General features: G+C 38.7%; 5 protein-coding genes across 16 annotated transcripts in view; 1 reads left to right on the plus strand and 4 right to left on the minus strand.

Moving 5' to 3' along the window:
- LOC126618056 (uncharacterized) overlaps positions 1 to 16,351 on the minus strand; it is a 45,414-nt gene extending 29,063 nt beyond the window's left edge. Inside the window, exon 1 of the mRNA XM_050286150.1 lies at positions 16,333 to 16,351. The gene's annotated coding sequence lies outside the window, so the exon portion shown is untranslated. The remainder of the gene's footprint in view (positions 1 to 16,332) is intronic.
- Positions 1 to 20,264, minus strand: part of LOC126618055 (glycine-rich cell wall structural protein-like) — a 38,483-nt gene extending 18,219 nt beyond the window's left edge. Inside the window, exon 1 of the mRNA XM_050286145.1 lies at positions 18,937 to 20,264. Within this exon, the coding sequence (XP_050142102.1) occupies positions 19,038 to 20,171 (1,134 nt within the window). The 5' untranslated portion in view covers positions 20,172 to 20,264 and the 3' untranslated portion in view covers positions 18,937 to 19,037. The remainder of the gene's footprint in view (positions 1 to 18,936) is intronic.
- LOC126618046 (transcriptional corepressor LEUNIG_HOMOLOG-like) lies at positions 2,485 to 25,691 on the plus strand. 12 transcript variants are annotated; one of them, XM_050286121.1, is made up of 18 exons: positions 2,485 to 2,778; positions 2,958 to 3,021; positions 3,105 to 3,202; positions 3,330 to 3,439; positions 3,551 to 3,831; positions 3,919 to 3,994; positions 4,083 to 4,191; positions 4,854 to 4,903; positions 4,996 to 5,250; positions 6,160 to 6,231; positions 6,454 to 6,687; positions 7,263 to 7,401; positions 7,783 to 7,892; positions 8,947 to 9,096; positions 9,235 to 9,397; positions 24,497 to 24,609; positions 24,739 to 24,936; positions 25,295 to 25,691. In XM_050286121.1, the coding sequence occupies exons 2-18, from the start codon at positions 2,981 to 2,983 to the stop codon at positions 25,436 to 25,438; spliced, it is 2,343 nt and encodes a 780-aa protein (XP_050142078.1). In that variant the 5' UTR covers positions 2,485 to 2,778; positions 2,958 to 2,980; the 3' UTR covers positions 25,439 to 25,691. The 12 variants fall into 12 exon arrangements, with proteins under 12 accessions (XP_050142078.1, XP_050142076.1, XP_050142075.1 ...); XM_050286119.1 differs by lacking the exons at positions 24,497 to 24,609; positions 24,739 to 24,936 and adding exons at positions 9,490 to 9,602; positions 9,732 to 9,929 and having other exon boundaries at positions 2,486 to 2,778; XM_050286118.1 differs by lacking the exon at positions 24,497 to 24,609 and adding an exon at positions 9,490 to 9,602 and having other exon boundaries at positions 2,486 to 2,778.
- On the minus strand, positions 10,824 to 12,153 carry LOC126618053 (transcription termination factor MTERF6, chloroplastic/mitochondrial-like). Its single transcript, XM_050286143.1, has one exon. The coding sequence runs from the start codon at positions 12,086 to 12,088 to the stop codon at positions 10,877 to 10,879; it is 1,212 nt and encodes a 403-aa protein (XP_050142100.1). The 5' UTR covers positions 12,089 to 12,153; the 3' UTR covers positions 10,824 to 10,876.
- Positions 25,692 to 25,830: 139 nt separating the features above from the next.
- LOC126618054 (transcription termination factor MTERF6, chloroplastic/mitochondrial-like) lies at positions 25,831 to 27,159 on the minus strand. The gene has a single exon (XM_050286144.1). It carries the CDS (start codon positions 27,093 to 27,095, stop codon positions 25,884 to 25,886), a length of 1,212 nt encoding a protein of 403 aa, XP_050142101.1. The 5' UTR covers positions 27,096 to 27,159; the 3' UTR covers positions 25,831 to 25,883.

The following is a 27,159-nucleotide window of genomic DNA, read 5'->3' on the forward strand; positions in this document are numbered from 1 at the left end:
AGAGTTCAAGAACGTCTTTGCTTGGACCTACAAGGAAATGCCCGGCCTCGACCCTATCATTGCTGTGCATCATCTTGCAGTCAAGCCTGGAACGCGACCAGTAAAGCAAACTCAAAGACGCTATCGATCCGAGCTCATCCCACAAATCGAGGCCGAGATTGACAAGTTGATCGAAGCAGGCTTCATTCGAGAGGTGCAATACCCCAGGTGGATCTCCAACATCGTCATAGTCCTTAAGAAATCTGGACAAATACGTGTTTGCGTGGACTTTCGAGACCTCAATAATGCTTGCCCGAAGGATGACTTCCCATTGCCAATCATTGAGATCATGGTGGACGCAACCACTGGCCATGAGGCACTATCATTCATGGATGGCTCTTCTGGATACAATCAAATTCGCATGGCTCTTGAAGATGAGGAACTAACAGCCTTCCGCACTCCAAAAGGTATTTACTGCTACAAGGTGATGCCCTTTGGTCTGAAGAATGCTGGAGCTACATATCAACGCGCAATGCAGAAGATCTTCAATGACATGCTACATAAGAATGTAGAATGCTATGTAGACGATGTGGTGGTCAAGACAAAGAAAAGATCAAATCACTTGAAGGATTTGCGAGTAGTGTTCGAAAGGTTGCGAAAATACAACCTCAAGATGAACCCCTTAAAGTGTGCATTTGGCGTTACATCTGGAAAGTTCCTTGGCTTCATCGTCAAGCATCGTGGCCTTTGAAGAAGTTTCCAGCCAAATTCAAGATCAAGCCTCGATGGCCCTTGAGGAAATCACAAGTCTGATTCAAGATTAAGTGTCTACCACCCTTGAATCAAAACCTAGTTCAAGAATAAGCTGTGGAAAATCAACAATTGGAGGAATCCAGAAAATCCTCCAACCCAGTTCAAGATCAAAGCTGTGGAAAGTCAACAAGCGCAACAAAATATGTGCTGATTCACCCACTACCAAAGCCAAAGATCATCTACCACATGAGGCTCCTTGTGGTCCAATTTCAACCTTCAAGATCAAGCCTCGACGGCCCTTGAAGAAATTTCAAACAAAAGTTCAAGAACAAGCCTCAACGGCCCTTGAAGAAATCTCCAGCCCAATTCAAGATCAAGCCTCGACAGCCCTTGGATCGACATCTACAGTAAGGGACTTCAAAACACATCTCCTACACGTGACAAGCACATGTATACGACGTGCCTTGAAGTGGGGGCATTTGTAGACATCGAAATTTCGATAAATAAATGTTGACCAATAAATCAAAGTGTCAACGCTCATGTATTACATAAATTTTACACGTAGCGTGTGACTCAACGAAAATTGAAATGAGTTGGAAAAGTCATCAAATAGGACACGTGTCAACACCTGGCAGAAACGACTTATTTCATCTGGAATATTATATTCGAAATTAGACCTTGGAAAATTCTATAAATACAAGCCTATTTCATTCATTTAAAGGAACCAATTCATATTACACCTTGAAGCTCTGAAGCTCTGAAACTCCGAAGCTCTCAAGCATCCAGGTTCCCGAAGAATCAAGAAAGCCTTCTTCGTTCTTCGTTCATCGTTCTTCCAAGATCAAGCCCCGACGGCCCTTGAAGAAAGTGTTCTTCGTTCATCGTTCTTCCAAGATCAAGCCCCAACGGCCCTTTGGATCAACAATCATCCACCAATTCAAGATCAAGCCCCGACGGCCCTTGAAGAAAGTGTTCTTCGTTCTTCGTTCATCGTTCTTCCAAGATCAAGCCCCGACGGCCCTTGAAGAAAGCACCATCGTTCATCATCCGTTCATCCAAGATCAAGCCCCAACGGCCCTTTGGATCAACAACGTCGACAAATCCACAAATCCAACCGTTCTTCAAGATCAAGCCCAAAACTCCTTGAAGATCCGTTCATCACTGTTCTTCAAGATCAAGCCCAAAAGCCCTTAGAGATCCGTTCATCACTGTTATTCAAAGATCAAGCCCAAAAGCCCCTTTGAAGATCCGCTCAAATCCACCTTCAAGATCAAGTCCACGGCCCTTGAAGAACGTTCATCCTTAGATCAAGCCCAACGGCCCTTTGGATCAATCACACATCGACAAATACACACCTTACGGAGATCGAATCAGAGGATCAAAATAGAGAGAGATTGTAACCCAAAATCATCAAATACTTAATATTTGTTTGTGCGCGTTGTTCTTGTCTCTTTCGTTTCAGGAATTTTCCGTGTTCACAAATCACAAGAAGAAATAAACCACCAAAATTTTGAATAAATACTCATGACTACTCGTATTGGCGAGATATATTTCAATGCACTAGAAACATGACCCAATACATCAAGAATTATAATACAATTTTAATTTAAACTATTTTTTTTTTTTGAGTTTCTAGCCAATTGTCCTCCTATATCAAAACATAAAGGGGCTTTGGGCTCCAAGGCTGAGGTTTGGGAAAGGAAGCTAATAAGAAGCTCAGCTTCGATAAAATACGTCTTTTTCTTGGGTCAAAGGTTTGGGTTACGTTCAAAGCGCCTGGATTTACTTTACAGCGTAAAACTCAAAACTCCAAAACTCCCATGTATGTATATCTACGATCCTCCTCCTACGTCTGTACTGTCGCTTCCATTTCTCCAATCCCAAGAAGTGAACAGTTATAAATTACCTGAATTTCTGCAATCCAAGTCCGTACGAGTCTCTGAAAAAGTTCCCAGTCTTCCACCAGCAATACAAGCTTGATCGACGACGATCGTCGTCGTCGTCCTCTTCTAACAGCCTCTGATCCGAGGGTTTCGTTCTTCTTAGGTTAGCCTCTATCAATGCAACTTACGAATTGCACTTCCAATTCCACAATCTCGCCAATTAATTTTCATTTTCTGAAACATTAAATTTGAAATTTTTTTTCTCTCCTTTTAATGCTATGGATTATGGAAAGTTTGGATTTTGATTGAAATTTTGAATTGGGTTTTCTTCGTTTTGGGCAGTTGGGTTGAGTTCGACCAGAACAATGGCGCAGAGTAGTTGGGAAGCAGATAAGATGTACATACTGTAATTGTTTATGCTTTAATTGTGCTTTTGTTTATGGGGTTTTGCTGAATTTGGCTAATTTGCTATATATATATGCTGTATAGGCTTGATGTATACATATATGATTATTTAGTGAAGAAAGAATTACATGCCACTGCTAAGTCTTTCATGACCGAAGGGAAGGTTGCACCCGATCCAGTAGGTAATGGATACTAAACAATAGCAGAGAATAGCTGTTAATTACTTTGATATCAAGTTTTCGTGCTTAGTGAGTAGGAAATGCTCGGTCCTTGTTCAGTGTGTAATGTGTTATTACATATAATGCGCAGCCATTGATGCTCCCGGGGGCTTTCTTTTTGAATGGTGGTCTGTCTTTTGGGACATTTTTATTGCGAGGACAAACGATAAACATTCTGAGGCTGCTGCAGCGTATATAGAGGTTACTGTTTCAATTTTGATGTTATAGGTGTGGCTGCTACGTTAATATTGCCCTACTTATGAAAGAGTTTCGGCTGACCTCTTTATGCCCTCCTATGTTGCCAATGTGCAGGTACAACAAAGTAAAGCAAAAGAGCAGCAACAGCTGCAAATGCAGCAGTTGCATCTAATGCGTCAAGCTCAGATGCAACGGAGAGATCCTAATCATCCTCCCCTTGGTGGTCCACTAAATTCAATTAGTTCTGAAGGGATGCTCGGGCAATCTACTGCTAGTGCACTGGCGGCAAAAATGTACGAGGACCGCTTGAAACACCCCAATCCAATTGAGTCAGAGACATCCCAACCACTCCTTGATGCCAGAGTTGCCCTTCTAAGATCAACGAACCATCCTGGGTGAGCAACCGGAAGATCATATTTTAACAGTTTTCTGATATCTGGTTGTTTTGGTAATTTACTTTTCTTGCTAACTTGCTGAAACAGTCAGATGGTTCAAGGAAACCCTGGAAGTGTTAATGCAGCATTACAACAAATCCAGGCTCGAAGTCAACAGGCCACAGTAACTACATATACGACCCAGTTGCACTGTTCTTCCCATTCTCTCTCCTTCTTATTTTAGTAAAGTTGTGGTTCTTCTTTGTCTGTAGGACATAAAGAGGGAGGTTAACATGGGCACTGCTCAGAGATCTTTGCCTATGGATTCTTCAATTTATGGGCAGGGAATGGTTCAGTCAAAACCTGGATTAGGAAATGCAGGTATGATTTCCTGATCCTTAAAAGGATGTAAGAATTTGAAGAAATATAGAACTTCAAAATGTCTTCCAGACATGAAAGAGGATTACAGGCATCTTAACTTTTTTTTACGTTTGAAATATAATTTCAGATTTTTTTAATATTTGGACCTTTCTTTTTTAGATATGTCTCTCGTATACCTGAAAATGCAATTATTTTTTATTTATTTCATATATTGTTATGTCAAAGCTAAACGTAGTGATGATAAACATCAAGTTATGCTCACTGTGTTTACAGTTGTTGACCATGCCTGCCGCACCAATGTAAAAAATAAAAAAGTTTCAATTGCTTCTTGTGTAAAATTTTAAGTGAATGCACCTAGAGTGCCAGATGTTTGGTGCCATGTACTCGCAGTGAATATTGGGCTTAGCACCTTATTTTGGCATGCCTTGTTGCTCAAATAATTACCAAAAAAACAGTGGGATTTCAAGGAGGTTGACTATTCAACGAGAGTGGGCATCATGATTTTATTTATGTCAAATTAGGTTACTAAGCAACATGCTTGCAAAATGTCTAAGAAGTCTTAGGTTTTGAGTTTTCTTATGCCATGTTTAATTATTTTTAAGGAATTTTCCAATTATTCACAAAAAAAAAAAATTATATTCTTTGCTTTCTGTGGAATGAAGGATTGAACCCAGGAGTTGGTGGTCTTCCATTGAAGGGGTGGCCTTTAACTGTGAGTTGTATTCTTGCATTTCATGTGTCCTAGTGATGTTTAAATATGACTGGTCCAACATTTTTAACTGAGGCATGTGCCAATTTGTACAGGGAATTGATCAAATGAGGCCTGGTTTAGGTGGTCAAGTTCAAAAGCCTTTCCTGCAAGGTGCAACTCAGTTTCAGGTTCTCTCACCGCAACAACAACAGCTTTTGGCACAGGCTCAGGGACAAGGAAATGGTGGTAGCTCATCAATTTATGGAGATATGAGGGGATTTTCTAGGGGAAATTTAAATACAAAAGATACCCAACAAATGACAAATAATGGCTCCATAGGTTCTCCTATGCAGTCAAATTCATCAAAGGTAAGAGGTCTTTCACAAAATACCAAGATTAGTTCTCCTTGATTATAAATGCCATATCTGCAATCAATATTGAAAAGAAAACAGTCCACAAAACATTTGGTTCCACAGTAAATACTGCATGCTAGAGAGAGATGTATGTGAAATTTCTTTTACTGATATTTGAAATAGGGTGAAGAGGATATGATGAATATTTGGGTGAAATGCGCAAGTTGCCTACGGGCTTTAAAGACTTGACGCCATTAGTCTTCTCATGTTAGCACTTTCTTGACCATAAATGCCAAGCTTTAGCAGTAACAAATAGAAAGTTTAGGTGAAATCTTTCTAATTACATGGCTCATGACCACATTTTTTGACTCAAAATGATAGTTCCCCAATACGAACTGGCAGCATTGGACATGAATGATAATTAGTCCCTAGGACTCATATACATGTCCTAGGTTCGATTTCTAGAGATAGCAAAAATGTTTTTTTTTCCCCTCATACTGTTGAGGTTTCCTTTAAAAAAAAAAGTTAGAATTAACGAGGGTCGAGAGTTCCTCTTCTTCTTTTGATTATGTTTCCACTTAAAAAGAAAGATGATATGAAAATTCCAATAGCCTTAGAGGAGCAAGGAGATTGTGTTTTAAGAGCGTTTGCATCTTTGTACATATAACTAAAGTTGATTTTTCTTCTTGTCCCAGTGTTAGATTGACTGTTTCTATATGGTTAGTACTATCAGCCAAATATGTGGGGATTTTAAGATCCTAACTATTATAAAGGAAGTAGTGGGTTTTGACTCGCACTTGCCATCTTGGGTCAGTTTTATACTTTTTTTTTAACACAAGTTATAGTTTGATAACTACCTGTGTTTTTTCATACTTTTTAAGTAGACACAGTGGTGACATTTCCCTTAACTTGTGTTTCAATCAGATGAACATGTCACAGATGCAACACTCCTCATCTCAACAACAGGATCCTTTGCAGTCTCAGCAAGTACAGCAGGTTGTGCTTCCTTTTGTTGATATGATGATATCAAGTCCTTTTTTTAACCATTCACTGCAATACCTAAATATTTTATAGCGTTATGTGTTTGATTATTAATTCCATCTGAGCTTTTCTATTGAACTCCTTGGGAACTAGTAGCGTAGTTGATAATATGCACACACTGTGCTGTGCTCATATGTATGTTTAAGCAATGACTAATGGCTGTTTATCATGCAATAGAATAACCGCAAAAGGAAAGGACCTTCATCCTCAGGACAGCCTGCTAACAGTACTGGTACAGGAAATACAATTGGTCCTTCGCCCAATTCTCAACCATCAACTCCATCCACCCATACCCCTGGAGACGGAGTTGCTATGACTACTAATTTGCCAAATTCGAGCAGTGTTCCAAAAAGTATGATGATGTACGGTGCAGATGGAACAGGTGGCCTTGCATCATCCACAAACCAGCTGGTATGTAATGTTTACATAGTTAACCTTTGTCATCTACAAATAGGATGGGCAATCTGGATGCTTAAGTCTCCATAACCCATGATGTTACTCACAAGTAAAATTTTTAGAATCCAAAAAGCAATAGTCTTTACCGTTAATATTTAATAGGAACAAGCAATTACCCTGTAATTTCATACCTTTTCAATAGTATCTTGTCTGAAAATCATGTGTACAGGATTGAACATGGATTCTTCAAATTTGATGTTCCTATTATTTGATTGTGTTTATGACTGCGCCATGTTTCATTGGGTGTTGAAGGTGTTGTGTGGATTAGTGCCTTTCAAGACACATTTTTTGTAATAAGCTGAGGTCTTGAATTGTATATCCAAAAGTGTGCTATACTTTGCGTTTCACTAAAAACTTTGTTGTCCAGACTCTAGAATCCTGCATATCCATTTTGTTCTCCATGTATAACCATCTATACCCTTAATGCACTTGTGTCCATTCTAGCATATCTGCTGACTTATGCTGAACTACCACTGTGAATCAGATTTTCCCAAGTAACTCTAAAAGGCCTGCTAATGTTTGAATTGCAGGAAGACATTGAACAATTTGGGGATGTTGGCTCTTTAGAAGATAATGTGGAATCATTCTTGTCACATGATGATGGAGATGGTAGGGATTTATTTGGCACATTGAAACGGAACCCTGCACATTCTGCAGAAGCTTCAAAGGGTAAACGATGATTCGCACTTTGAACAGTGTCCTTTTTTAATTTTTTATTTGGAAAAGTCTACATTGATATCAGAGTCGAAGATACATGAGTAGTCTGATGCAGTATCCAAACAAGTAATGGTATTAGCTTAAAAGCCAAGCCATCATCACTGCTTTTGCAGTATCATACCCTTCTGTCTCCGCAGATTCTCCTTGTCCCCTTGCTGCCAAGACCCAAGACTGTTTGATATCATAGTCGAAGATACATGTAATATCATGCCTTTACATGGACAATCTTGCTAATCTAAATTCATTGCAAACAAGATTTTCTCTATTCAGGCCAGTGTTAAACAGTTGATTGATCTAAATGACTGCAGAAGTGACACTTTGCTTTATATTCAGGTTTTTCCTTCAGTGAAGTTGGTTCAATACGTAAAAGTAATACCAAAGTTGTCTGTTGCCACTTCTCTTCAGATGGAAAATTGCTAGCCAGTGCTGGCCATGACAAGAAGGTATAAATCTCTGGGAAATGAATTACATGCTATAAAGGAATTGCTTTACATGCTCTAAACATACTGCTTTAAAAATGAGTCCTTTTTTTTTCGTCTTTTTTGTTTTCTTGCTGGTTATGTTTCCATTTATATAGTTTTTAAATAGGACATGACTTAAGGCACTTATAATTGCAAAGAGCTTTTATATATGTGAATTAGTTGTTTTTGATGCCACCCTTATATATTATAATGTTTCAAAAAGTGTTTATTCACTAATGCATCCCACAAATGATACAGTTACTAGTTACTACTGACCTGTATTATTTGTCAAAAACAAAGCATATGTACTGATTGTTACACTCCATATTTGGGATAACAATTAAGGTTAACCCTAATTTTATCCATGCCTGCAGTGCCCTTTTTTTATTTTATTTATTTATGGCAAGAGACCATTTTATGAGGAAGTACTGATACTAGAATCGCCTGAACCCTGAAGATGTCTTTACCATAATGTTTGATTGGCTTTGGTATATGTGCACTGCCACTGGCTCTGAATGATTAAGGGATTCTCCAAAATGACCTTTTTCCACTTCCACACAGTATTTCCGAATGGAGACAAGGCATTTTTCTTTTGTTTACTTGTAAGATTTTTGTGATAGTGGCTTATGGGGAAAATTCTGATATATGGAAACACAAATCCTTCCAAATCTTACCAAAATAGTCAGTTATCGGTTTGAAAAATGGTGTAATACAATTGACTTTTCAAGTTCCCATGAGGTCCTGGTCCTGCTCAGGTGGCGTTGGGGTGGTATGGTAGAACCTACCTACAGGTCCTGCTGTTGACAATATCAAAATTGTTTTAGGAACTTCTTTATCTGATAATTGTTAACTTGTCACAGAATTGGTTTTAGATTGATGTAATTTTGAGATGAGGTCTTAAACTGTTACTTTGGAATTCAGTATATTAGGAGAGACTTAAATTGATTGAAACAACTAAATGAGTCACGTAATCCAAATTTCATATTATTAAGTAAATAATGCTGTGAATGCTTATCTTCTTTTTCCATGTCATTAGGTTGTTGTTTGGAATATGGAAACTCTACAAACTGAATTCACACCAGAGGAGCATGGCCTGATAATTACAGATGTTCGATTTAGACCAAATTCATCTCAGATGGCAACTTCTTCATTTGACACAACTGTGCGACTTTGGGATGCTGCTGAAGTAAATTCTTTGCTCTTGCATTGCCTTTTTCTTTCCACTGTTGTCAAATGCATTTTCCAAAATAATTTTTTTGGCTCCCTTTCCTGGTTTTTTGTTTTGTTTTTCTTCGGTTTCTGAATAGTGGGTTCACTGTTGCAGCCAAACTATTGTTTACAGACATATGCTGGGCATACCTCACATGTAACATCACTTGATTTCCACCCTAAGAAGAATGACCTTTTCTGCTCTTGTGATGCCAACAATGAGATTCGCTATTGGAATATCAATAATCAGTATGCTAGCACTCGCGTTTCTAAGGCTAGTATTGTGGGGCTCTCTTTAATTTTGTGAAGCTCGTGATTAACATTTGTTTATTTTCTGTACTCAATAGCAATCAGTCAATTATGCAGGGAGGTTCAGCACAGGTGAGATTCCAACCGAGAATTGGACAGTTGCTGGCTGCAGCATCCGGGAATGTTGTATCTATATTTGATGCTGAGACCGACAGGCAGACACATTCATTGCCGGTATCATTGGCCGTTTTTATTTCACCAAAACTTGAAAGTTTCATTTCATCAGCTTTGTAAAACCAATCACCTCAAAAGTACGGTATTTTGATATGTTACTAATCGGAGAGCAAAATATTTGAATCTCAGGGCCACTCCACGGAGGTACACTCTCTTTGCTGGGATACAAATGGAGAGTATTTAGCATCTGCCAGTCAAGAGTCTGTCAGAGTGTGGTCATTATCCTCTGGAGAGTGCATTCATGAGCTCAGTTCTAGTGGAAACATGTTCCATTCTATTGTATTCCATCCAAGCTACTCGACTCTCTTGGTTATTGGAGGATACCAGGTGAATTTTGCTTTGTTTTGATGATGTGAAATGAAATTTTGGATTGTGCGTTAGTTTGGTAAGTTGAAATATTTTGGAAGATAAATCTTCTCAGAACTGGCTGTCAAAACAAACTAAAAAGACTAGTTAACTTGGGTAGGTTTGGCCAGAGCTATATTGCATCAAACCATCACATAATTAATACAATTTCGTTGTGATTTATCGCCTGAAATCTATTTAAAAGACTCTGGAACTACCGTATCCTCTTTCAAAACGTAAATTTTGTGGGAACATCTATCTGTTCCTGTAAATTAATTATTTTTCTTTGATGTTGTAGAATGCTAATGCTGTTTTATTTTTTAAACTTAAATGCTTGCAGTCATTTGAGCTCTGGAACATGTCTGAGAACAAGTGTATGACAATTCAGGCACATGAGTGTGTAATATCAGCTTTGGCACAGTCACCGGTTACAGGAATGGTCGCCTCCGCCAGTTTCGACAAGTCCGTTAAAATCTGGAAGTAACGTTGGCCATTTTTCGCTGCAAATCCCTAGTTTCAGGTCTGCTGCCCCTTTCATATCAACTTAAGAAGTTGGAATCAAACTTAAGACACAGGATCCATCATGTATTTATTTAGATTTGACATTTTTTTTTAAATTATTTCTCTCCGTTTTAAAACCTATTTTTATACATGTACTACTACTAAGGTGCTTGTTAAAGTTTTAACTTTGTCAAAAGAGACAAGGTTATAAATATTACCCCAAATTCAACTTCGAAGGCTTTTGCTTTGATTGGTTTAGTTGGTGATGCTGTGAGTCATGATGCTGTTTTAGTTGGAATTATTGGCACAAGTTAGTAATTGAAAAAACTCATGTATTGTTACCCCGAGTTCAAACCCCCCTTCCCGCAGTTCAGATTAGCTTAAAGTAGATTATCGCTCGCATGTAAAATGTAGAATCAACGGCATAGTCATACATCCTTGATATCCAGTTTCCCATCATACACACTTGACAATTGAGGTACTTGGTCGGTGTATCTGGTCACAAACCTCTCCAAGAACTTAATTTCTGCAGGCAACAACACATAAGCCAAACTCAAATCTTCATCTACCAACCCTTTCATCAACAAAACTTTCACAACCAAACACCTCGGAATAATTCTCTTCTCCAAACTGAAACACAACACCACCGGGCACGTCGCGATCAATCTCGAAGACCATCCCATCTTGTTCACCAAGAAATCCATAACCTGCATTATCTTCTTCTCCGACAGAATCATACACTGCGGGTTCTTCCTGAAAGCAGACGCCACATCGTCCTCGGACCAACCCCAACTCCGCCTGTAAATTTCGCGATTTCGATTCCATATGGACCTGCTACTCTTCCCGCACAATGCTCTCATTGCCGTCACAAAAGTCGATTTCTTTGGATCAAATCCCATTTCCTTAACCTCACCGACAAGTGCACCAAACTGTTCATGCTTGCACATCAAGACGTGAGTGTTGTGAGCCAGCAGCAGAGTAATGCAGGACTGCGGCATCCCCAATTCCCTCAAAAGCCCGATATTCGGCACCACTTTCTTGGAGTGGTTTTCCAGGAAAATCCACGACTGGCGCTTCAAAACCGCGATCACATTTTCCCGGGAAATCAAACTCCTGAGAAAAGTATAAGATGGTATGATCTGATTCTCCAAGCTTCTCGACAGAAGGTGAGGATTAAAAGACAGAACTCTCCCAAGATCTTCCCTCGAAACTCCGAGAGAGCTGAAGAACTGGAGCTTGGGCAAAAGGGTATTCTCGGGATCGGCTAAAAGAATAGCAGGGCGTGACCTGACGAGCTTCGAAATCTGGGTTGCAGAGAGGCCGTGGCTGCTAAGAAGGGCCAGGACAGAGTCTGCTCCATGCGGGGATTGCAATTCCACCTTGCTGGACAATGAAATTGCATCTTCTGGGGACAATCCACATGAATTTATGAGGTAGGTGGCTGTGAAATCGTGTTTGTTTGCTGCTGAAATTTCTGAGGTGATGGATCTACGGATTACCAGATTTTGAAGAGAAACGCAGGAGGGTTTTCGATCTCCGACGACAAATCTTTGGGCTGTGGAAGCAAATGTATAAGAAAATATTGAGCCGCCCAATCTGAGGCGGGTGTTGAATCTGTAGAGAGATAGCATCGTCACCATGTTAGCTGCTGGTGTGGTGCAATTGCCATCGCATAATTATATTAACTATTACAAAATAATTAAAATTGATTTTAGTTTTCATCTTATTGGCCGTCAATGAAACACGTGTATTAAAAAATTAAATCAAAGGCATTCGACTCTATTTTAGTTTACGGTAAAAATAGACAGCTAAAAAGCAAGAAGTAAAATGACTCAGCTGTCACGTCATATATAACATCTCCCTTGGAGAACAATTTCATGTCTTTTAATCCTAGTTGGCTCATCTCCCTTAGAGTACGATTTGATGTCTTTTAATCCTAGTTCACGTATTTGATATATCCTTTGAAGATAGTTTTATGAATGAAATTATACTTCAAATGGTTAAGAAAGAACGTTTATTTTTGCATTGAACCATGTAACCACGTCTCATCTAAGTTCACCCAAAGTTCAAACTAAATGTGAAACCGTAAATCCCTAATTTTTATCGTAACCAAAAAAAAAAACCTAGAATATATCATTCGTCTACTTTATCGTTCACCTTCATCACCAATCAATCTCAAAGTTGAAGGAAGTGAAAAAAAGAAACAAAACAGGCAAAAAGCAAACAAAAATAAACAAAACTTGGTAATTGGAAGACTAAGCGCTTACTTGTTTTTGCTAGATATTAACAATCATGTCATGCAAAATGATTGCTTGCTGCTACCGGCCGGCTGCCTGCGAGTGGCTAAGAATAGCTTCTAAATTTTTGAACACTCTGCTACAACGGATCGATAAAAGTTATATCCAAATGTCGTCGAAGACATTACTCTCCGGATCGAGCTTACCGATATAAATAAGCACATCGGATGCTTCAGTGCATGATTACTTCATTCCAGAAGCAGAAGCGCTTTATCAAATGTCACAAACCGAAGCTTGCGATGTTGCCGATTCCCAGCGCCTAGTTTGTATTATGCGAGAGATTATTCAATGTGCTTCGATCGCGATGCCGTACGTCATATGGTCTTATATAAGTTGAGATTTTTTTTTTTTTTGAGTGTTTCTCTACTTGTATAATGACATATAACGTATGTGCTCGTGTTTTGATCACACTAAAAAATCTCTCTTATGATGCAACATAAGGTCATTAATGACATGACATGGGTGTCTTCAGCTTGAAAGCAATGAAATGCCTTAGATCCATGACGCAAGGCCTAGCTACTATAGTTTGAAAAGTGATCCTACAACTTTACTCCACACACAATTTAAATTCTAATTGTGAATTGTCATTTTTATTCTGTTAAATAGTTACATAAAGTACAAGATAAAATTAACAATGAAATTAATTAAAATTTCTCGATAAACTCACACCCAATAATAAATTATAAAACCTTTTATTGTAATGTGAACCGATAAATTTTGGGTTTTTAAGTAATTAGGTAGTGTTATTCACACACCTATTTTTACTTCTCTCACACTCATCTCAATTTTTAGCCAAGATCGAATGAATTAAAGAAGACTAATAGCCAAAAATTAATAAGAAGGTGCGAGAGGTAAAAATGAGTGTGTCAATAACATTTTTTTTTTAACTAATTGAGTAGTTTCAAATCTTTTGATGCAAGTATAAGCTTGTCGAAGTTAGAAGTTTGGTATTGTCGAAGTTAGAAGTTTGGTAGTATGGTGGCAAAGAGAAAGGGATTGATCAAGATGAGTACTTTTCATGAGAACTTTTGGATTCGATTTACTTTTGCCTTTCCTTTGCTAATTTGCATATAGGGTTTTTGATATTCTAAAATACTTTATTGACAAATGTATCAACTAATCAAAGTGAAGAAGCAGCCTACAAAGAAAACTAACAGAACCGGTAAACTGCTATGTATGAAAAACATAAAATGCCCAAACGTATCTTTAATTAGAACGACAAAACATCCCACAAGCTAACCAAAATGAACTTTAACACTGTGGCCTTCCAATTCACATGAATAACAGAATAGTATATCCCAAATCCAGAGGGAGTCAAAGCACACAATGATGCCCAAAAGCAAATTCCACCCTACATACCCTCCACTGGCACAATCTAAAAGAAAAATACTGTACTTTGTTTAATCCACACAACCCACAACATAGTACAGTTAAATACAAAAAGCTTATTTCCGGGACCAGGATTGAAAGAAGATTTTTAGATCTAGTTTGTCCTTGTTTCTAACCACAATTTTCTTTTCTCACTTTTAAACGAGTAGCTGGATTGGAATTTTCCCTAATCCCTAATCACTTTTAAACGAGTAACTAATCTGTAAACTGAAATTACAGTATTACACCAATACTCCTCGCATTTTAACACCTCCAATTAAAGGACCTACTTGTTTCGGTAAAAACATTGCAAATAAAATTGACCGTTATACAATAAAATAGTTCTGTTGTATTTTTGTGTCCGTAGTGATGAGAAGGGAGCTGGATGCTTTAATTCTACCAGCAAACATATTTGCTGACGTTCATTTTAAACTTTGAAGTCATCCCAAAAAGGAAGAAAACAACACCTTGATTCCATCAAAACGGCCTGTTAATAACTCAGCTGGGCTATGGATGTTGTGTGACAAATCTTGATGGATCTCTGTTGCCCTTTTAAAGTTGCGGATCAGAGACAGAAGGCTAGTTGTGAATATCCTATCTGATTCCTGTAAACGTATACGATGCAAGCCTTCCAATATAAGCCACCAGCTTTACAACATGTACAGAATGCATATCAAAACAAAAGAACAAGTTATAGTGAATCTCAGAAAACCTTTGACATATGAAGCTTCAAGTTGTCGCCATTGGCCAAAGGGATGCTCAACTCTCCATTTAGTGGTTCTAATGTTTCAACAACATATGAACCACTCATCCAAGCTGCCTAAAGAAGACAAAAATCTTAACATTAAAATTAAAGCGAAAACTCAAGTTCATTTCATGTATACAAGAATAAAAAACCAGGCATGTGGAATAGATGAACATCAAAAACGAAACAAGATATAGAATATCTTCAAGCCAGACTCACAAAATCTCCAATGTCTTTGTCAGTATAATCTGTGGATTGTTCATCCAAAGAAAACACAGAAACTTCACCCTCATCTGCAACAACACGTATAATGAACAAAATTTACATAATTCTAAACGAGGAATAGACTAATAGTAATGTCCAAATTACTCATTTAGAAAGGTAATATACCTGGAAGCTCGATGTCAGCTTTGCTTGAGCGAAGGTCAATCTTGGAACTATAGGCATTGCTGAACATGACATTGTCTTTGACTACAAGAGCATGATCTGCATGTATTTTGACATACATGTTTATAATAAGTGCACAAAGTAATATAGTAATGGTAAAAGTGTCATAAGTAAACATGCATTTTACTATTTTAGAGACAAAGTTATATACCACCAATTCCTCCAACTTCAAGTGCAACAACAGCTCGAGGCCTATTGAATGGATTGGGCACGAGAACCTCATTCAACTACCACAAAGCAACAACAAAATATGATAAATTAGACCTTTGAGTACAACGATGGGGGTAACTAGAGAAAATAACTTCACATTACTCATTATCCACAACACCTTAGCTGAACCAGCAGCTGAGAGCGTGGAAGGTGGTGCAAATCCTAGCAAGACTGACACGGCTGCACTGATTTCTGAGAGCAACATTGAGTCGGTCTGCGAAAGCAAAAGGCAAGTAGTATTAGCAGATAAACGAAGAAAAATCTGCAAGTATTCATATCTAGATGAAACAACTGAAAAAATACCCTTGCAGTACCAAAATCAAATATAACAAAATGAGGTATGCTTAAAATTCCGCCAAAATAATCCCAGGAATCCCTTTTGTGGGGGCAAACGAGAAATATATTGACACGATCAAATTTCTAACAATTTCAAGTTCAATTAGACTGAATTTAATATGTGAAGTTGTGAACTTTATATAATTAAATTGAATTGGGGAATACTGAATCAAGAAGCAAATGCTGGAATTACCTTGACAACATCGTTTGAGGAAGGGTTACGAAGAAAATGATGAGTGGAGCTATCGATGAAGAAGACGGAGGCAGCACCGTCAGCCTGATTCAAAAACGAACGAAACGGTAATCAGATCGGCGACCTACCATTGTCCCGTATATATAGATACACAGAGACATATATATATATAGTGAAAGCGAGAGAGAGAGGCGAACCTTAGCATTAGAGGAGATAAACGAAGCAATTGTGAGTATGTAGAAGCAGATTGTGCGTGCTAGTAAATCCATGGCGCAGAGAGGATCTGACCTGTGGCTCTGCTACTTGGATTGAGGAAGGAGGGGCGAACCGATTTGTCCTGGTTATTTATTTACAAAATCCTTTTTTATTTCAAGAAAGAAGCGGCGAGCGACGTCGTATCAGGCTATATTCTTTTTTCTCTGTTTTTTTTTTTTTTTTTTTTTTTTCTGTCTGATGGTTTGGGACTAAAACCCAAACATTACTATTCACGAAGAGTGAGGAGGAAGTTTCTCTTCAGGATATCACATGAATCACGAATTTTGTTCTAATAATTGTAATTTTTCATTTTACTACTCACGCACACTTTGTATAAATAATTTATGCAAAAAAATTAATAAAATATAAGATTGTGGTCTTAGAACTATATAAAAACTTATAGAGGAATCCAACAAAAAAAATTATAAACCGTTGATATATTTGCTACAATTAATTGATTAAACGATCTTATTTTTAATTGAATTTTTACAAAAATAATCTTTACATAATTATTTGTAATATGAACGATTCTGATTATAAACACAAAATTCTGTAAATTAGTAACAAAGTATTGAGAAACTTCACTTCAATCTTAAAGACTCAAGCCTTTCTCTTTCAAAAAATACCATTTATGTCCAATTTTTTTCAAGCTATGCCCTTATTTTATTAAGTAACGTTTTAATCATTAGGGGTATGTATATCAAACTACTAAATAAAATATTAAAGAGTAATCCTAGAAAGATTAAATTTGGAAACTAAAATTGTAAACTAAATGATGTGTCACTAATATAAATGAGCACGTCTATCAACGTTTAAGTAATAAACCAATCATCAACTTCCATGTCATTTAGTTTCCAAAATTTCGTCTCCAAATTGAGTCATTACTCAAATATTAAAACATTAAAATTCTTACAACCCCACTTTTCTTATCTACAACTCCTCACAATTGCTCAACCTAGGCATCCTATGCATAGCATGTGAGCAATTGCTAGGTTATGATTAGAGAATTTGCATGTATATGTATTTGCTAGGAATGACTTGCAATGAATGTGTATTATGTGTTTACTAAGGCCTCCTAAAATGGAGTCTGATTCCATATTTATAGGAATCAAACTTTTACAGCGGGCTAGAACATTTGAGTTCTACTAAAGTGATTCTAATTTTTTAGTTCAGTATTGAACTTGTGAGTTTGATTCCTATATAATAAATAGCCAACTTCTAAGTAATGAAAAGGTCGTTGATACATGGTACGACATTACCTAGAACATGAAGCTATATATAAGTTAACTAATGGAAATTGTTTGATTCATATTCATTCTTTCGCATCCTCATACGAAAGCAAGTAAACACATGTATATAAAGCGAGAAAGCAAAAACAGTGCAACGTTGTTCTATTAATAAAAAGATGGTTAAGACTAAAATGCACCTTTAGTTAATTAAGAGCATCTCCAATTATGTTTTTTAATTTTTTTAGTTAAATTTTAGATAAAAATACTAGAAAGCTATTTTAGGACTTCCCTTATTTAGTGCTATTATTTATGATTATCTATATGTTACATCCCACATCGCCGAGGGGAGTGGATCATGTAAGCCTTATATGTATATTCACATCTCTACCTAACACGAGGCATTTTGAGAGCTCACTGGCTTCGTGTTAGGTAGAGATGGGAATATACATATAAAGCTTATTTATCCACTCCCCTAGGCGATGTGAGATGTAACATATACACCTATTTTTATTTCTCACACATTCCCTGCGAAATTATCACAAAGATAAGCAAAAGACCCACTTTCAACAACGCATATATTGTCCCCCAATTTGTTAATTAGCACCTACATAATCCGTTAGGTGTGGAGTTTTTATTACAAAATGATGCGGTATTAGTTGGACTAGGATTAAGATATTTAAACTCTTGATATGGTTGATTTAGGATATTTCAACATCCTTTTCAATTTTCAACCGTCGGATCAAATGAATTAAATCAATCATCCAAAATTAACAAGAATCTGTAAAAGATTTAATTAAATGTATAAATAGCACTATCTAATTTATATTGCTTGTTTAGTAAAAGCTGGTTGTAGAGCGGTTGTATATAATCAATGTGCCTTACCTTTATACGTAGTTAATTTAATTTGTATACAAAACCATCATCACTTCACACTACCATTAAGGGCAATGTGTTGGACAATCATACAAATTTGAGGGAAACATACAACCACATACAATTATAAGAATAGTTCAGTTGGCTAGAAATACTAGTTTTTGTCTCTACATTCAAATTTGAATTCTACTTCTCATCATTTAATTTAAAATTAAATTAGATTATTGCTCGAAAAAAATAAACCGTTATGAACGTCATCGCCCCTTAATTAATAGTCTATGAAAAGTACTGAAAATATATTTGAAATATGATATGGTGAGGATATATTAGAAGTTGACAGTGCTTTCCCTTGCATGGAGAGTGTTTGCATGACAAAGCCAATACTATAGCATGTAAGATTGAAAGCCAATACTATAGCATGGACAGTGCTTTCCCTTGCATGGAGAGTGTGCTAGCTAATAACCACAATAAGCTTCATGGTGATGACGAGAAGGAAATAACAAGAACAATACCGAAGCTGGAAATAATTAAGAACCTCCTATTAACACATTATATTATATAGCTTCTAAATCTCAATTCATCATTGCAGTAGGTAGATGCAACATAAACTCATGGTCATATGTATCCTTTCACTCTTTAGTGGCCACCGCCAGCTCCAAATCCAGATCCACCCCCGGCACCACCACCAAAACCACCTCCTCCACCAAAACCACCACCTGCACCACCGCCTAGTCCACCTCCAACTCCTCCGCCTTTCCCAAACCCTCCACCAGCTCCAAACCCTCCTCCAGAACCACCACCAACACCACCACCACCCCCAAACCCACCTCCACCACCAGCACCGCCTCCAAGACCTCCACCTGCACCACCGCCAAAACCTCCACCTGCACCACCACCCGCTCCACCACCGCCGCCAAGACCACCACCTCCTCCAAGACCACCACCTCCGCCAGCTCCACCTCCGGCACCAAATCCACCACCAGCTCCCGCTCCTCCACCACCACCAAGTCCACCTCCACCACCTAGACCACCTCCATGTCCAATGCCTCCGCCTAGACCACCACCTCCTCCTGCGCCCCCTCCACCGCCTAAGCCACCCCCAGCACCACCACCAAGCCCACCTCCGTGTCCTATACCTCCACCTAGACCACCCCCATGTCCAATGCCTCCTCCTAGACCACCACCTCCTCCTCCGCCTAAGCCACCCCCAGCACCACCACCAAGCCCACCTTTATGTCCTATACCTCCACCTAGACCACCTCCATGTCCAATACCTCCTCCTAGACCACCACCATGTCCAATACCTCCTCCTAGACCACCACCATGTCCAATGCCTCCACCTAGACCACCGCCACCTCCTGCCCCGCCACCCAATCCCCCACCACCTCCTAAGCCACCTCCTGCACCCCCACCTAATCCCCCACCACCTCCTAAGCCACCTCCTGCACCACCACCTAGACCACCACCACCTCCTAAGCCACCTCCTGCACCTCCGCCAAGCCCACCACCACCTCCAAGACCTCCACCTCCACCTAAACCTCCCCCACCGCCAATGCCTCCACCAAGTCCACCGCCACCAAACCTTCCATGCCCAAGACCTCCTCTCTTAAAGAAATGCGGGCGGGGACGCGGAAAAAGGTGCTTATCATCCTTAACACTCTTACTGCTAGGGCTAGCATGGCCATCAGCCACAACCAAATCACTCACAAGGAAAGCAAATAATAAGAAAGCAAGCACCACAACACAACCTGAAACACGATGAACCCTCATCACGACGTCGCCAAAAGAAACAAACAAATGAAACACTTGAAGAAAAAGAACCGGCTAGATGTGCACAAGCAAAATGAAAGCATATGAATATATAGCAGTAGTGAAACTGAAACATGAGAAAGACGCTCTGATAAAGAGGCTAAAGTCACCCACCTGTGAGCTGTGACGCTTGGATGGAGTAAATTGGGCTCAACTGCATTGGCCAGGTAATTTATTAGGCCAACTGTCCTCCCCCTCCAACTCCAACACGCCCAGACATCAAGTCCCGACTCCCCCTTGCTTAATAGGGTTTTGACTCAGCTGCCTTCTTTTCAACCATATATATAAACCCTAATTTATTTTTCTTTTAAATTTTTTTTCTGTTCTGAGAATGATAGTAGATATATCCATGCACTGTATAGAGGAGATCACGAACTATAATACTAAAAAATTATGATGGATTGGATTTGGAGGTGAACTTTGATAAATAATGTTGGGTTGCCAAGTTTCCAATTTCCAAACTTGCCATCCCGGCAGCAAGTTGCAACTTGATCGATCGATTAACCAATGTGATTTCATTTGGACCAAAAAAAGCTAATGCGATTTCATTTAATGGGGGCTTTCTGCTGCCATCAATAGACCAACCAAACAACGTCCCGCCACCATTATATCTTCATATACACAGTTCCCTCTCTCTCTCTCTCTCTCTCTCTCTCTCTCTCTCTCTCTCTCTCTCTCTCTCTCTCTCTCTCTCTCTCTATTATATAATTTGTGGTTCTCATGAAATGTACACAAATGATTTATAATTGTTTTTTTGGTAATTTCGTGAGTTCATTAACATACATACATACATACATACATACATATATATATATGACTAATCTTGCAGGCTGGAGTGCTTTTGGGCGCCGATTAAAATATAGGGTTTATATGATGATATCAAGTCCTTTTTTTAACCATTCACTGCAATACCTAAATATTTTATAGCGTTATGTGTTTGATTATTAATTCCATCTGAGCTTTTCTATTGAACTCCTTGGGAACTAGTAGCGTAGTTGATAATATGCACACACTGTGCTGTGCTCATATGTATGTTTAAGCAATGACTAATGGCTGTTTATCATGCAATAGAATAACCGCAAAAGGAAAGGACCTTCATCCTCAGGACAGCCTGCTAACAGTACTGGTACAGGAAATACAATTGGTCCTTCGCCCAATTCTCAACCATCAACTCCATCCACCCATACCCCTGGAGACGGAGTTGCTATGACTACTAATTTGCCAAATTCGAGCAGTGTTCCAAAAAGTATGATGATGTACGGTGCAGATGGAACAGGTGGCCTTGCATCATCCACAAACCAGCTGGTATGTAATGTTTACATAGTTAACCTTTGTCATCTACAAATAGGATGGGCAATCTGGATGCTTAAGTCTCCATAACCCATGATGTTACTCACAAGTAAAATTTTTAGAATCCAAAAAGCAATAGTCTTTACCGTTAATATTTAATAGGAACAAGCAATTACCCTGTAATTTCATACCTTTTCAATAGTATCTTGTCTGAAAATCATGTGTACAGGATTGAACATGGATTCTTCAAATTTGATGTTCCTATTATTTGATTGTGTTTATGACTGCGCCATGTTTCATTGGGTGTTGAAGGTGTTGTGTGGATTAGTGCCTTTCAAGACACATTTTTTGTAATAAGCTGAGGTCTTGAATTGTATATCCAAAAGTGTGCTATACTTTGCGTTTCACTAAAAACTTTGTTGTCCAGACTCTAGAATCCTGCATATCCATTTTGTTCTCCATGTATAACCATCTATACCCTTAATGCACTTGTGTCCATTCTAGCATATCTGCTGACTTATGCTGAACTACCACTGTGAATCAGATTTTCCCAAGTAACTCTAAAAGGCCTGCTAATGTTTGAATTGCAGGAAGACATTGAACAATTTGGGGATGTTGGCTCTTTAGAAGATAATGTGGAATCATTCTTGTCACATGATGATGGAGATGGTAGGGATTTATTTGGCACATTGAAACGGAACCCTGCACATTCTGCAGAAGCTTCAAAGGGTAAACGATGATTCGCACTTTGAACAGTGTCCTTTTTTAATTTTTTATTTGGAAAAGTCTACATTGATATCAGAGTCGAAGATACATGAGTAGTCTGATGCAGTATCCAAACAAGTAATGGTATTAGCTTAAAAGCCAAGCCATCATCACTGCTTTTGCAGTATCATACCCTTCTGTCTCCGCAGATTCTCCTTGTCCCCTTGCTGCCAAGACCCAAGACTGTTTGATATCATAGTCGAAGATACATGTAATATCATGCCTGTACATGGACAATCTTGCTAATCTAAATTCATTGCAAACAAGATTTTCTCTATTCAGGCCAGTGTTAAACAGTTGATTGATCTAAATGACTGCAGAAGTGACACTTTGCTTTATATTCAGGTTTTTCCTTCAGTGAAGTTGGTTCAATACGTAAAAGTAATACCAAAGTTGTCTGTTGCCACTTCTCTTCAGATGGAAAATTGCTAGCCAGTGCTGGCCATGACAAGAAGGTATAAATCTCTGGGAAATGAATTACGTGCTATAAAGGAATTGCTTTACATGCTCTAAACATACTGCTTTAAAAATGAGTCCTTTTTTTTTTGTCTTTTTTGTTTTCTTGCTGGTTATGTTTCCATTTATATAGTTATTAAATAGGACATGACTTAAGGCACTTATAATTGCAAAGAGCTTTTATTTATGTGAATTAGTTGTTTTTTATGCCACCCTTATATATTATAATGTTTCAAAAAGTGTTTATTCACTAATGCATCCCACAAATGATACAGTTACTAGTTACTACTGACCTGTATTATTTGTCAAAAACAAAGCATATGTACTGATTGTTACACTCCATATTTGGGATAACAATTAAGGTTAACCCTAATTTTATCCATGCCTGCAGTGCCCTTTTTTTATTTTATTTATTTATGGCAAGAGACCATTTTATGAGGAAGTACTGATACTAGAATCGCCTGAACCCTGAAGATGTCTTTACCATAATGTTTGATTGGCTTTGGTATATGTGCACTGCCACTGGCTCTGAATGATTAAGGGATTCTCCAAAATGACCTTTTTCCACTTCCACACAGTATTTCCGAATGGAGACAAGGCATTTTTCTTTTGTTTACTTGTAAGATTTTTGTGATAGTGGCTTATGGGGAAAATTCTGATATATGGAAACACAAATCCTTCCAAATCTTACCAAAATAGTCAGTTATCGGTTTGAAAAATGGTGTAATACAATTGACTTTTCAAGTTCCCATGAGGTCCTGGTCCTGCTCAGGTGGCGTTGGGGTGGTATGGTAGAACCTACCTACAGGTCCTGCTGTTGACAATATCAAAATTGTTTTAGGAACTTCTTTATCTGATAATTGTTAACTTGTCACAGAATTGGTTTTAGATTGATGTAATTTTGAGATGAGGTCTTAAACTGTTACTTTGGAATTCAGTATATTAGGAGAGACTTAAATTGATTCTGGTCGTACCCAGTGCACAAGGCTCCCGCTTTACGCAGGGTCTGGGAGAGGTGAATGTCGGCTAGCCTTACCCCCATTTATGGAGAGGCTGCTCCCAAGTCTCGAACCCGAGACCTACCGCTCATGGGCAAAGGCACTTGCCATCGCACCAAGTGCGACCTCTAGAGACTTAAATTGATTGAAACAACTAAATGAGTCACGTAATCCAAATTTCATATTATTAAGTAAATAATGCTGTGAATGCTTATCTTCTTTTTCCATGTCATTAGGTTGTTGTTTGGAATATGGAAACTCTACAAACTGAATTCACACCAGAGGAGCATGGCCTGATAATTACAGATGTTCGATTTAGACCAAATTCATCTCAGTTGGCAACTTCTTCATTTGACACAACTGTGCGACTTTGGGATGCTGCTGAAGTAAATTCTTTGCTCTTGCATTGCCTTTTTCTTTCCACTGTTGTCAAATGCATTTTCCAAAATAATTTTTTTGGCTCCCTTTCCTGGTTTTTTGTTTTGTTTTTCTTCGGTTTCTGAACAGTGGGTTCACTGTTGCAGCCAAACTATTGTTTACAGACATATGCTGGGCATACCTCACATGTAACATCACTTGATTTCCACCCTAAGAAGAATGACCTTTTCTGCTCTTGTGATGCCAACAATGAGATTCGCTATTGGAATATCAATCAGTATGCTAGCACTCGCGTTTCTAAGGCTAGTATTGTGGGGGCTCTCTTTAATTTTGTGAAGCTCGTGATTAACATTTGTTTATTTTCTGTACTCAATAGCAATCAGTCAATTATGCAGGGAGGTTCAGCACAGGTGAGATTCCAACCGAGAATTGGACAGTTGCTGGTTGCAGCATCCGGGAATGTTGTATCTATATTTGATGCTGAGACCGACAGGCAGACACATTCATTGCCGGTATCATTGGCCGTTTTTATTTCACCAAAACTTGAAAGTTTCATTTCATCAGCTTTGTAAAACCAATCACCTCAAAAGTACGGTATTTTGATATGTTACTAATCGGAGAGCAAAATATTTGAATCTCAGGGCCACTCCACGGAGGTACACTCTCTTTGCTGGGATACAAATGGAGAGTATTTAGCATCTGCCAGTCAAGAGTCTGTCAGAGTGTGGTCATTATCCTCTGGAGAGTGCATTCATGAGCTCAGTTCTAGTGGAAACATGTTCCATTCTATTGTATTCCATCCAAGCTACTCGACTCTCTTGGTTATTGGAGGATACCAGGTGAATTTTGCTTTGTTTTGATGATGTGAAATGAAATTTTGGATTGTGCGTTAGTTTGGTAAGTTGAAATATTTTGGAAGATAAATCTTCTCAGAACTGGCTGTCAAAACAAACTAAAAAGACTAGTTAACTTGGGTAGGTTTGGCCAGAGCTATATTGCATCAAACCATCACATAATTAATACAATTTCGTTGTGATTTATCGCCTGAAATCTATTTAAAAGACTCTGGAACTACCGTATCCTCTTTCAAAACGTAAATTTTGTGGGAACATCTATCTGTTCCTGTAAATTAATTATTTTTCTTTGATGTTGTAGAATGCTAATGCTGTTTTATTTTTTAAACTTAAATGCTTGCAGTCATTTGAGCTCTGGAACATGTCTGAGAACAAGTGTATGACAATTCAGGCACATGAGTGTGTAATATCAGCTTTGGCACAGTCACCGGTTACAGGAATGGTCGCCTCCGCCAGTTTCGACAAGTCCGTTAAAATCTGGAAGTAACGTTGGCCATTTTTCGCTGCAAATCCCTAGTTTCAGGTCTGCTGCCCCTTTCATATCAACTTAAGAAGTTGGAATCAAACTTAAGACACAGGATCCATCATGTATTTATTTAGATTTGACATTTTTTTTTAAATTATTTCTCTCCGTTTTAAAACCTATTTTTATACATGTACTACTACTAAGGTGCTTGTTAAAGTTTTAACTTTGTCAAAAGAGACAAGGTTATAAATATTACCCCAAATTCAACTTCGAAGGCTTTTGCTTTGATTGGTTTAGTTGGTGATGCTGTGAGTCATGATGCTGTTTTAGTTGGAATTATTGGCACAAGTTAGTAATTGAAAAAACTCATGTATTGTTACCCCGAGTTCAAACCCCCCTTCCCGCAGTTCAGATTAGCTTAAAGTAGATTATCGCTCGCATGTAAAATGTAGAATCAACGGCATAGTCATACATCCTTGATATCCAGTTTCCCATCATACACACTTGACAATTGAGGTACTTGGTCGGTGTATCTGGTCACAAACCTCTCCAAGAACTTAATTTCTGCAGGCAACAACACATAAGCCAAACTCAAATCTTCATCTACCAACCCTTTCATCAACAAAACTTTCACAACCAAACACCTCGGAATAATTCTCTTCTCCAAACTGAAACACAACACCACCGGGCACGTCGCGATCAATCTCGAAGACCATCCCATCTTGTTCACCAAGAAATCCATAACCTGCATTATCTTCTTCTCCGACAGAATCATACACTGCGGGTTCTTCCTGAAAGCAGACGCCACATCGTCCTCGGACCAACCCCAACTCCGCCTGTAAATTTCGCGATTTCGATTCCATATGGACCTGCTACTCTTCCCGCACAATGCTCTCATTGCCGTCACAAAAGTCGATTTCTTTGGATCAAATCCCATTTCCTTAACCTCACCGACAAGTGCACCAAACTGTTCATGCTTGCACATCAAGACGTGAGTGTTGTGAGCCAGCAGCAGAGTAATGCAGGACTGCGGCATCCCCAATTCCCTCAAAAGCCCGATATTCGGCACCACTTTCTTGGAGTGGTTTTCCAGGAAAATCCACGACTGGCGCTTCAAAACCGCGATCACATTTTCCCGGGAAATCAAACTCCTGATAAAAGTATAAGATGGTATGATCTGATTCTCCAAGCTTCTCGACAGAAGGTGAGGATTAAAAGACAGAACTCTCCCAAGATCTTCCCTCGAAACTCCGAGAGAGCTGAAGAACTGGAGCTTGGGCAAAAGGGTATTCTCGGGATCGGCTAAAAGAATAGCAGGGCGTGACCTGACGAGCTTCGAAATCTGGGTTGCAGAGAGGCCATGGCTGCTAAGAAGGGCCAGGACAGAGTCTGCTCCATGCGGGGATTGCAATTCCACCTTGCTGGACAATGAAATTGCATCTTCTGGGGACAATCCACATGAATTTATGAGGTAGGTGGCTGTGAAATCGTGTTTGTTTGCTGCTGAAATTTCTGAGGTGATGGATCTGCGGATTACCAGATTTTGAAGAGAAACGCAGGAGGGTTTTCGATCTCCGACGACAAATCTTTGGGCTGTGGAAGCAAATGTATAAGAAAATATTGAGCCGCCCAATCTGAGGCGGGTGTTGAATCTGTAGAGAGATAGCATCGTCACCATGTTAGCTGCTGGTGTGGTGCAATTGCCATCGCATAATTATATTAACTATTACAAAATAATTAAA

This window comes from Malus sylvestris, chromosome 4, assembly GCF_916048215.2.
Source record: "Malus sylvestris chromosome 4, drMalSylv7.2, whole genome shotgun sequence".
Taxonomy (NCBI): Eukaryota; Viridiplantae; Streptophyta; class Magnoliopsida; order Rosales; family Rosaceae; genus Malus; species Malus sylvestris.